The sequence below is a fragment of the Anolis sagrei genome, chromosome 3, assembly GCF_037176765.1.
Source record: "Anolis sagrei isolate rAnoSag1 chromosome 3, rAnoSag1.mat, whole genome shotgun sequence".
Lineage (NCBI taxonomy): Eukaryota > Metazoa > Chordata > Lepidosauria > Squamata > Dactyloidae > Anolis > Anolis sagrei.
This window is the reverse complement of record NC_090023.1, coordinates 227,913,808-227,926,311: the sequence shown is the minus strand read 5'-3', so window position 1 is coordinate 227,926,311 and position 12,504 is coordinate 227,913,808. Positions and strand designations below refer to the sequence as shown.

General features: G+C 37.3%; 1 protein-coding gene across 2 annotated transcripts in view; it reads left to right on the top strand.

The window, feature by feature from the left end:
* The window catches only part of LOC132770706 (glypican-5-like), a 445,124-nt gene that overhangs the window by 335,434 nt on the left and 97,186 nt on the right, over nt 1-12,504 (top strand). For both annotated transcript variants that reach the window (XM_060767937.2, XM_060767938.2), the window contains one exon: nt 4,784-4,934. In XM_060767937.2, the coding sequence (XP_060623920.2) occupies nt 4,784-4,934 (151 nt within the window). The remainder of the gene's footprint in view (nt 1-4,783; nt 4,935-12,504) is intronic.

Below are 12,504 nucleotides of genomic sequence, written 5' to 3'. Positions count from 1 at the left end.
CCAACCTAGCAGTTTGAAAACATGCAAATGTGAGTAGATCAATAGGTACCACTTCAGCGGGAAGGTAACAGCGCTCCATGCAGTCATGCCAGGCACATGACTTTGGAGGTGTCTATAGACAACGCTGGCTCTTCGGCTTACAAATGGAGATAAGCACCACTTCCCAGAGTCAGACTAGAGTAGATTTAATGTCGGGGAAAGCTTTACCTTTACTAATTGTATTTTAACTTTATATCCACACAGTAATATTTAATTGTTTTTTTTATTTTTTTTATATTTACTTTGTTTTAAATTGTCATTAGATTGTGTAGATATTAGCTGCCTTGAGTTCCCATGGGGAGAAGGGCAGGATATGGTGTACTCTACAGTAATATGAGGGAAGATAATAAAACACTATTCAGCATGTAATCGAGACCATGTATGCATAGGTAAGTTTTGGAGAAATATCTGCCTAAAGGAGTGGTATACTTAAGAGTTCCAGTTGCTGGATGCAGAATACATATTAATGCCAGGACAGCTCAACAAAAATGCCAAGACAGCTCTACAAAAATGCCAGTTTAATGGTACAGGTGACCCCAGTCCTCTCATATCCTGATGAGAACTTCATTACAAGTTTCCTCATGAGGCAGTTTTCCATTTTTTCTATTTTTAAGCTTAAACTACTTAAGCTCGATATGACTTTGCAGAAGGGTGTGCTCTTCCAACAGGTGCAAAACAGCAGCATCTACTCATTCTGCTAGATGCCAATACATAATTCATTACAGCAGATTAAAAAGAAAATTAAATGCCAAAGTCCTTTTAAAAGATCATGCTTTTGGTTACTAAATGGCCCATGCCAAAATGTCTTTTTGGCCTCCATGAACAAATCAGCAAGTAAAAGCCAAGACTCCACTCATTCCTTGTAGATAATTAACAAGGAGGAAGATGTAAGTCTGGTTTGTTCTCATTTTTGCAATGATTGTCTTCTGGAGAAATTTAAGTACAAAACCTTGTGATTACTCATGTTGAAGGTTACTGCAAGATAAAAGACATTTTGAAAACTAATTGCTAAATAGAATTTAGGACTGAGTGTTCTTCTTATGCAGCAATAGTTTAACTGAATGCAAGTGTGGCATGTGAAAGAGTACTTAGACTAGGAAATGTAATGATCGGGGTTTTCATCCCTGTTCACATTCAATATATCTGGTCTTGATCAATACATTTGCTTATCTTCTTGTGAAACTACAGAATGGACACTGTGTCTGCACATTTTTTAATTTCAGACATGAGAAAGTGTACATTTCAAACACTGATGCTACATGCACAGATAATAAACATTCACTGACAATGTTGACAAATTTCCAGCTCTTCTGCCATGTCACTGTGTCTTCTTCATTTGCTGGAAGACATGCCAAAAAGAGTGTAGAAAAGAAGAAAGAAGAGGATGGATCTGATCAGATGAAAATCTCTAGCACAGGTTCACAAGCAGGGATGAGAGACAGGGCCTTCTCATTGGTGGGCCCTCAGCTGTGGAACTGTAAAGGGGAGCCAGTGGAGGGTCCCACCCTAGAGTTGGAAAGAAGCTGTTCCTTTAAAACACCTGCAGGATTCAAGGACACTGAATCAAAGCAAGCAAGGAGACACAGGTGGACTAATTGGAAGGAGGGAGGGGGAGGGGGGAGGGAAGGAGTGGATAGAATAGGGAGAGTGGAAGGGGAACAGGAGGCTCGATTGGACTTGAGTTGCTGGCATGCTAGAAATAAAGGAGTTGCTGAGAGAACTTCAAACGGCTGCCTGAGACTTGTTTATCATAAGAAAACCAGCAGAATGGATGAACATGCTTATGATGTTCCCCTGCCTATGGGGGATGCTGGACCTTCTCACAGGAACTCCCTTCCTAGGGATATTCGATTGGTCCCCTCTCTCCAGACTTTCCGGAAAAAAGTAAAAACCTGGCTCTTTGAACAAGCTTTTGGAAATGCAGCGTAATAGATAAACACGATACTATGAAAGAGCGAACAAGGAACGGCTTAAACAATGCTAATGGATAATGAGTTTAACTGGAAGACATTGATGATTATAGTTTTAATGGTTTTATATGGATTTTTATTATGCTATGTTAAATATTTTTAATTGATATTTATATGTTGTGGCATCAAATTGTTACCAATTTTGTATGCCGCCTTGAGTCACCTTCGGGCTGAGAAAGGTGGGATAGAAATACTGTAAATAAATAAATAAATAAAAATACTGTCCACTGACAAAAGGCACTAGAAATTTACCTTTTTATAATGCATTGATTCTTCAGAAACAAAAAAATCATTATAATTATATTCCTGTTATTAAAAGATGTGGCCATGGTCCAGGCAGAGTGGGATGCTTAAATACATAATTGTGGCAAGCAGCAAAGGACCTCCCTGCTAATACCATGAGCCACCAGTGATTGTAAAGCATCAGGCCACTACATGTATAAAGTTATTCTAGGCTTCTGTCCACTCAATGTTCTGCTTTTGAAGATGTTTGGTCTGAATGACCTTTGTGGTTCCTTCTAATACTGTTTCAGCCCAAAGAAAGCAGAAGTCTGTGAGGCAATTCAGTGACCCTACATCATGTACTGAAAGGTTTTAGAAAGCAATTTTGTTCTGCCATTCTTGCATGACATCAGGCTTTCAGATCATGAATAATAGCGATGATTAACATCAAGCTGCTTGTTTAAAAATAAAATTGAACAACAATTGAATATTGTCTTCTTGGCACAAATCATGCCTCCGATACTCATAAATGAAATAATCTATAGAAAGTGTGACACTATGAACTTTGTAAAATAAGGCTGAATAATTACCCAATATTTCTCCAAAAGAAAAGAACATTTGTTGATGATGCATACTTTTGTTACCTCCCATAAAAGATTGCAGTGACTCATTGAATGATGGGTAATGCAAATACATGTCAACGGAGTCATTATGAATCAAATCTTGCCACCTACCTCCTCCATTATCTGAATGCTTCTAGCACAAGAAATTCATTGTCTATTTTTTCTGATGCAGATTCCCAACTGGTCTTCAGTAAGATTTTTTTAAACACAGCTAGTGAGTCACATCAGTACTACAAGGAACTGTAATACAAAAATAATTGTGAAAAAAAATCTACTTTATGATAGGGAAAAAGAACTTTGAAAAACAGGGAAAAACTGATAATCCTTCCAAATTTATGTTGTACATTTATATTATACATATATTTATATTGAAGAAAATGGGATAGTTGTACCATCAAAATATTCATCCCAAAAGAAGAACAAACTGGCCAAAAGGCCAAAGAAAATTTTAAATCTGAAAGATTTCAGTAATAATTATCTTTTTTTTACCAGTGGAAGACTTGAAATGCAAATGGAGACTACTTTTGCCAGGACTCAGTCAGGAAGAGAGAAGAACAGTCAATCAACAAATTAACCATTCTGTTTATGTACCATCTTTTCCTCCCAAAACTGGGACTCAGAGTGGCTTATAGAATAAAAAGAGATTTAAATAAAATTACATATGATGAAAGCAATCAGAAAGTTATATTAAAATTAAACTGTCTTTAGAATTAAAACCATGCAAGTGTTCCTGCTTTCATCCCTTCAATTATTATTATTTTTGTTTATCTATCTAATAATGATGTATATATACAAAATCCACACAATTTTGTATCTAGTGTGCCCCAGATATGACTTCGGTAGTTCCCAATCATTGTTCCTCCTTCAGTTTTGTACTCCAGCTCACAGAATTCCTGACAATTGGCCAATCTGGCTAGGGCTCCACAGAGAATTTGGCTCTAATTTTCGCATGCTGTTATGGCAACTTCCCAAAGATTACATTTCACTTTAGTTCATTTACTCCAAAACATTTATTTTATCCTTAAAGTGTTGGCTGGAAACGGTAAAAAAGGGATAAATGGAACATAGTGTCCTATCACCCCACCAGTTTCCCAAGAGCCATTCAGTCTTTGTTCTTTCTCCTCTTCCAGTCATACAACCATGCTACAGTCCAGCCTATCCAACCAGCAATATAGATATAGATATATCAGGAACAAGCAATGCTTCCTGGCTATCAGTCTTTTGTTCTGAATCCTTCCTTAATACTGGTGCCAGAACCTCAGGGCTTTAAATCCAGATTCATTCAATTATTCAGAACAGATCAATACATATTGATCTTTTCTTTGCCCTTCTGTTGGTGATTCAGAATGATGTAAAGGTTCCCTGTGAAAGGAGTCACAATCACAGCTAGCTTTATTTCTAGGGTTTTCCTGCTGAATTTTGGTTACCATTGTGTGAAATCTGATCAACACACTTGCTGGGTTCTGAAAGTATAAATAAATAACCCATAGGGTCTAATACCCCAAAAGAAGTATATTGATTCAACATTCAGTATATCCAGCAAGTAGACAGGTACAGGTGAAAGAGAAGATCAAGCAAAAAGATTGGTGCTGGCAAGACAGGAAGAAAGATGAGATTTTCCAGCTCTAGATTTGCATCCAGGAAACTAAAATTTCTTGTCCTCAGTTATTGGACATTTCCCATTCAGGGATTTTATACTGTTCCTGATGGAATAACAGAAATTTACAAGACTTTGACCTCAATCTTTTTTGTGTCCTGACTAGAGTGGGTTTACTGCATCAGTAGCATTGATATGCCAATGGCTTGTAACCACCATACAATACAATGACATCATGAATCTATTAGTCTTATTTTCATTCTTCACAATTTGAATGGTAAAAAATCATTACACCATTATCAACATGTTATTATGTATCTTTTTACACATAGCTGGCAACTGAGAGGACACATTTAAAATCAGAAAGATGGAGCACCAGGGAAGGTGGCAGTGGAAAAGGAATGAATGAAGGGGTGGAATCAAGCGGAGACTGTGATGATGAAGATGGATGTCAAGGGTCAGGTGACAAAACCTACACGAAAGGTAGGATTACTTATTTTGCATATAATTGCTTAAGAAATTCCTGAGTGCTGTGTTTGTCTACAAAATTGGCCATATTTTGATTTCAAAAAAATAGCCATGGTTTAGTGTTTCATTGGAAAGTCTAGAATCCTCTTGATGGACATGTCACCTTCATTCTTTTCCCATGAAAAACAGGAGTTCAGAACTTTGGCTTCTGAATTTACTTCATTACAACTTGCTATTTTGTTGAAAGTGTGGGGTGATATGGGTTTATAATAACTGCATTTTAATCTCACTGGCCATGCCAAAACTGTTTGGGAAGGGGGCTGCTTTGATTTGTTGTCTCAATGGCTACATTGGCAAGAAAATTATAAATGTTTCCAAGCAAGTTAATGTCCAACCATGTGTTGGGATGTTGGTTTGTTGAAACTCGCAGTACTTAGGATTAAATCATGATCCCTGCTTTTGACAAAACGGAAAACTTTTGCTAACTAAAAGTGGAGGCTTAACTCTTATTTATTTTTTAGTTAAATGAAGAAAATACTATACATCAGCCCACATTAGACTCATTTAGGTTGCTCTAAATCAGTGGTTCTCAACCTGTGGGTCCCCAGGTGTTAAACTGGTGAACTAACTGGGATTTCTGGAAGTTGTAGGCCAAAACATCTGGGGACCACTGCTCTAAACCATGTCTGGGCACAGTTATTATGACTTAAGTATTTAATGACATTGTTGCTTAACAACTCTATCTATCTATCTATCTATCTATCTATCTATCTATCTATCTATCATCTATCTATCATCTATCTATCATCTATCTATCTATCTATCTATCTATCTATCTATCTATCTATCTATCTATCTATCCTGCTTCCCAGTATAAAGATGGGCAACACGGATAGATCCAAATGATGGTTTTCAATTTCTTAAGACCCATAGTAGAGTATATATATCTTCCAAATGCTAAAAATAAGCACACACAAACACAGAAATACGATTTGATGTTTTCTCATGGTTTTGATTAGAAGCTAAATTTCCACTCCTGGAGAGTTTCTGAGGTGATAAATAGATTTCCCCTCCCCATTCCTTTTGAGTAAGGAAGAGGATATAAGAGATGTCTGGGATCACTATCATACAATTGATTGCATGAACATCGGGGTCCACAGATCACACTTGATCCACCACATAGTATTGCTTTTCTGGACATAGTAGGAATCTGTATATACAATGCTCAAACCCAAGTTTCGTCATTCACTTATGATTTTTATTTTAAAATCTCAGTTGCATGTTTTTTTGTTTTTGTTTTAAGTATTATATCTTTGCCTGGGAATAATTACTAGTTTGTTTTTTTTATGTTCTGTACTTAACTTGGGAAAAGCAAATATGTATTTAAATCAAAAATTCCTTATTCAATTTTTTTCCTTTGTTCGTGTTTATTCTGACCAATACTGTATGTCATTTCCATGCTACATTCAACCAAGATTTTACATTTTAAGTGATTTATATAGCATGTTTTCACTGCAACTGTGTATAAATTAAACAGCGCCCAGGTGCTACTAAATATGTTTTAATTGACTATTGCATTATTTATGTACTATGCTTTGCCAGAATGTTCCATGACTCTATTGTCATTTCAACATTCAGCAGTGTAAAATGAAATGCTTTTAAAACTTGGCTAATAGAGAAGCTTATCAGCATAAGCACAGCATAGGAAATCTACATTCCACCCACCCCCTGATGCTGCCGTGGATGTGGGAAGGGCTGGAGAAGCTAAATAATTATGTTTCATAACTAACAGTGCAGTGATTCAGTACAAACCATGTCTACTAAAAATGTAGACCAAATATATTGTAGTGAATGCTTTGGATTTGTATCATTAAGAGCAAAAATTCCATCTTGAGAAAATTATAATGGTATTTTGTAATTAACTTTAAAGTACTGTTATGTGTTTAGGCCTCTGGCTGTAAATCTGTTTTGCATATCTCAATGCAATTAAGAGAAAAAGTGGGAGTAATCCAATTAAAGGGTTCCTTAGTTTTAACAGTGATATGATTTTTCAAAATTTCAACAATTTCATTTTGTGTCTGTGTGTATAATGCTGTAAACTTTGGATCTATTTAAAGTGGTACCAAATTGTCAAAATGTACATTTCCCAAACACAGAGTTTGCCTCTTTTAAAAAAAACAACATGCTTGTTCAGTTAGCCCTCTAAATTTCTGGTAGCCCTCTAAATCCTTCAGTGTTACTTTATGGTCATCTTCCACTAGAAGTTGACCATAAAGTCAGTCTGGAGTCACTCCAGAGGACCTAGTGATTCCTAAAAAGAACATTTCTCTAGGCATTTGCAGGTTCACCACTATGATTATATGGTCAACCTATGGCAGAAGTTGACTATACAGTCATATAGATTTCTAGAGTGGTGTTTCCTCAGATTAAAAACAAGCATTTTAAAATGTGCCATTTCCCTCTAATTTCTGAGAAAGTGGAGGGCCAACTGTCTAATCACTTGTTCAATTGTAGGTCCCCCTTTGTGCCTTTTTAGAAGCATCCAGCAGGGCTGTATCAAAGAAGACACTTTCAGCTTTTAACTTGAAGCTATTTGTCTTGAACTGCAATAGTTTAGTGAATGATAGTTTATTGAGCTGGAAGAACATCCCACCTTAGTGATTATGACTTCTGTTTTCCAAAGTGCTTCATCTCCTCACCACTTTCTCCATAGTCCCTCTGGTACTAGAAGTTATAGCTGATACTGCATATTCTGTGTAAGAATGGGGTAACATCACAAGAGCTTTAGCCACTGTGGCTTCAATATATGTAAATCATCAAAAAGAACATGGCAGGGAAGAGAAGCTTTTCCCCACCTTCATAGCTAATGACATGAATAAATTGTTTTGATGATAACTAAATAGTGAGCAAGTATTGGAATGTGTGAATATGCATTAAGAGGAAGAGAAAAGTGGCAATTAGATAAGCATAATCACTGTGTTCAGAGGATACATTGGCATAAATCAGGGAGTGATTGGCATAAATCAGGGAGTGATGTTGTAGTGAAATCTACCTTTTAGGCGACCAGGCCGAAGCCTGAATATCAGTAGCTTTCATCTGGAAAGACAGGCAGCAGCAGGAGGAGGAGTCAAGCCGACTCCTGATTGGGTAGAGCAATTAGGGGAGGAGTCGGTTGAGAGAGGGAAAGTGGCTGTCAGTTTTTGACAGGAGAGAGAAATGTCTTGACATCAGACACAGAAGGAGAGAATTTTTAGGAGAGGAAGCTAGATAGAGTTCTGACAGGGAAGAAGAGTTTTTAAAGTGAGCCTTAAGGTTAGGGAATAAGGTTGAGACAAAGGCTAGGGTTTTACTGTGTTGAGAGGACCAGTAAAAGAGAGATTTGTCTTATTAAACTTAGGAGAAGTTTAAGATATCTTATTGCCCTGTGTGTGAGACAGACAGGAGTCTGTTCTCTAAGAGATACTGTTTCTAAGGATAGAACAGTGTGTTTAAGGAAACTCACAGTTTTAAAAGCTTTATGGTCAGTAGAACTAACTGTTTAATCTAACTAAGTCTCTGCAACTGAATTACGCTTCTGTACCGCTCATTCTATGAGTAGATGTTTGTTTAAAGCTCAATAAACTTTTTCTAGTTCACTTTTAGCTGGTGTAAGCCTCAGTCTGTCAAGTACTTTTAAAGTCCAGTCAGCCAGTTAAGGAGTAATAGAAGATACCCAGGGCAAACACACCTTTACCTACAACACATTCACACCTTTGGTTCCTCAGACCAATAAAGCTGAGGTGGTGGCAGCTAATACTACCAATAACATCGGTCATTGATTTACTTAACCTATGGTCTGCAGCTAATTTTTACTATACTGGTGGCAGCGGTGGGATTCATTGTTCCCCCCTGCCTCAGATATCTTTAATTTTACTATAGATGTCTTTCCAGATGTTGTGGACTGCAGTTTCTAGTGTTCCTCACATACCTGCTAGAGTTGATTGAAACTGGAGTCAAACAATATCTTGGAGTTTTTGTTTCTCACCTCTAGCAGCAATCCAGTAGTTATTCCCAAATGAGAACATAACTATTCAACCAATGAATTAATGCAGCACTCTTTCTGCTGACTACATGTGTTTGTTCTAGTTGAGATTAACATTATATTTACATTATATTCAGATTAGGCTCTTTTGAATGATTTAATATAGTATAAGAAAAAAAATATGCGCAATCATTGTAAGGTTCAGTGGGGTCCAGGCATAAGGAAACAAGGTCAAGCAACTAGAACATTTTGAGTAGATTTAATATTGGACAAGGAACATCTCTTCTGAGCACAACAAAGCAATGAAAGGTTCACTATTATGCAGCTGAACATACTGAAGGAATGTAAATATTCATATTCAGTAGTAAGTTTGTGATAAGTTATGGTGTCCTAGGTAAGTTTTTTCTTTTCTGGAACATGTGCATATTTTATTACTTTGCTTAATGTCAGTTATTTCCTGATATGTTGATGGTTGCTTGTCCTCTGATTTTATAATTACCCATTTTGTTTACTTTGTAGTCCATAATTTAGATCTATATGGCAATACCACTACTAATGTGTATGTATGTTTGTGTGTAAGAAAAAGGATGGGGCTAGTAGAGTACATGTTTTAATACTAGTACACATACACATATCAAGAAAAAAACCCTTAAAATAAAGCCAGGCAAATATGCTATTCTGATATCTAGTTAAAGATAGGCAGTAACAATTACACAACTATCCTAAACTTTCCTAAACTAGATATCTTACAATCATGGTCTATGTCCATGTGGTGGGACATTTGTCACATCTCTAGTGCAGTCAACTAGTTATTTCTTTGTTATTTTCCAGATGTGGGTGCACCTGGGCCCTCCAGGATGTAGTAAGAACAAGTGTATTTAGTGTGATCCACAAGCATAAACTTAATAAATAGCTGAATAAGTGTAAGCAAATGATTTTAACCTTCCAACCTCCCCACTCACGCCCACAGTAGTTTACTATGTGGCCCCAAATTTTCCTCCAGGCTTCTTGAGATGTAAGAAACATACAAGGAACTGTTGAAATACGGTAAGGGAAAATTGTACTGGTCCTAGTTTCCATTCCACTGGAACAAACCAACATTATTGGAAACAACCATGTTCAGATCATCAGTTGTCAACTTTCAGTCTTCCATATGTTTTGGACTTTGATTTTTGTAACTTCCACTGTGCCTTCACTATACAGTGAAGAACAAACCACCTATAGTGGTAGTTCTCAACCTGTGGGTTCCCATGTGTTTTGGGCTACAACTCCCAGAAATCCCAGCCAGTTTACCAGCTGGTAGGATTTCTGGGAGTTGAAAGCCAAAACATCTGGGGACCCACAGGTTGAGAACTACCACTATAGGTGGTTTCTTCTCCACAGGTTGAGAACCACTGCTCGTGGAGTAGCCTCTCCATGGTTTTTTTTTAATAGTATTGTAGTGATGTAGAACTATAGGGTAAGGCACGCATGGCATCCATTCTAAAGGATGGTACTTTCATGTTTCTTAATGAGAATAGAAGGTTGAGTTCATTGATAGCCGCATCCTGTTTAACTGGTATCAAATTCGAATAGGCACATTCTTTTCTGTTAATATGCACCTACCAAGCATTTTCCTTAAAACAATGTATCTAAAGCTATTATAAATGCATTTCATTATGTTTCTTTAATCTCCTCCATTAAGATGTTTTTAAAAGCCAGTGTTTTGTTTACTATAATTGCCAATAAGCCGTTTATAGCAAAAGCAATCATTAGCTCTAAAACCACCATTTAGATATTTATGCAAAATATATTTAATTACAACTGCAGACTCACACAGGGATATTCAGTTGAATCTATACAGTTGAGTGAAACACATTTTAGCTCTTTGGGGATTTCTCAGCATTTCTGTGTAATAAGTAGACATTTAAAAGTTTCATAATTAATGGTACTGTTGAGCCAAAAGTAATTAAACTATTTCATAAACAGGTCTGCTACAGGTGTGAAACATGCCACCCTTTAGATTTTATAGACCCTTTCCCCAAAAGCAGTGATATTACGCAGCTGGTAGAATGATAATACATTCTGGATTTTAGTCCCAATTGTAAGGGAACTCCTTAAAATTGCAGAATATATTTGAGCAGGTTAGGTTTCAACACCTTGGATAACTGTTTTAAGTTGGAACAGAAACCTATTGCAAATTCAACAACACATTGACATGGAAGCACACATCCGTCACCCCAAAAACATAGGTGTGATGGTGCTCATAGTAGTGCAATTGTCTCTTGGTAAGGGGCATTTCCTATTTACTATAGCAGTTTTTGTTTTTGCTTTTTTGGTCCAGATTTTCCCTTCCTTTCTCTATCAGTGATCTCCCTTTTTCTGTTTATATGTATTGTTATAGCTGGGAAAGCATTGAATGAAAGTTATTTATTTTGAAGGGTAGGTCTGGCATGCTTTTTATGACCTCATAAAAGGGGGATATGATAGCCATGTATAAATATTTGAGAGGAAGCCACAGGGAGGAGGGAGCAAGCTTGTTTTCTGCTTCCCTGGAGACTAGGACGCGGAACAATGGCTTCAAACTACAAGAGAGGAGATTCCATCTGAACATAAGGAAGAAATTCCTGACTGTGAGAGCTGTTCAGCAGTGGAACTCTCTGCCCCGGAGTGTGGTGTAGGCTCCATCTTTGGAAGCTTTTAAACAGAGGCTGGATGGCCATCTGTCAGGGGTGATTTGAATGCAATATTCCTGCTTCTTGGCAGGGGGTTGGACTGGATGGCCCATGAGGTCTCTTCCAACTCTTTGATTCTATGATTCTATGATTCATCAGATGGGAGGCTTCCTGTGTTGCATTAGCAACAATGGGGAGGGGATCCAGGCAGTTCATGCCCCCCCCCCATGTGATGGAATTAAGGGTAAGTTGGGCAATATGGGGCAAGGAGTTCCCCGTCCCTTACCAGGCATTGCCAGATTCAACACAAGTCATGATGCTTCTAACGGCAAATGTCCTTAAAAGCTAGCAGGATACAGCAGCTTGAGTTCTAGAGTACAACTCTGGAATGCCAGGCTTTAAATTAATGGAGCACATGTGAACCCCATGGCAAGAATAGCTTATGCAGAAATCCTGGCCCTGAATCTGATCTGGGTCCCAAACTTTAAAGTAGCTATCCAAATTTTCCCCTCTAAAATATTATTTCTGTTTTTGCGAAGATTCCCAATTAGTAGCTATGGCTTGTACCCTGGTGGTTCTGAGTGGTTTACATATAGATCCATGTTTGGGGAATAGGTTCTTCATTAATATATTTTTTAAAACAAGGGCGTCCTTTTTTTGGATTGCAACTGCCAGAATCACACAATATTGTAGCCTATTGGTCTACAATATTATTAAGCAAAAATGTACAGGAGTACTTTATTTGGGGCAGAAGGGGGGGGGAGGTTGACATCTCCTTGCCTAATGTATATTACATATCAACAACTGTAGAAAATTATTGTATTTCTTTCGTTGTTCACAAATGCTATTATTAGGTCTATGTCTATTTATCTCTCTCCCTCTTTGTACCATGAACCTTTTAAGCCTCATT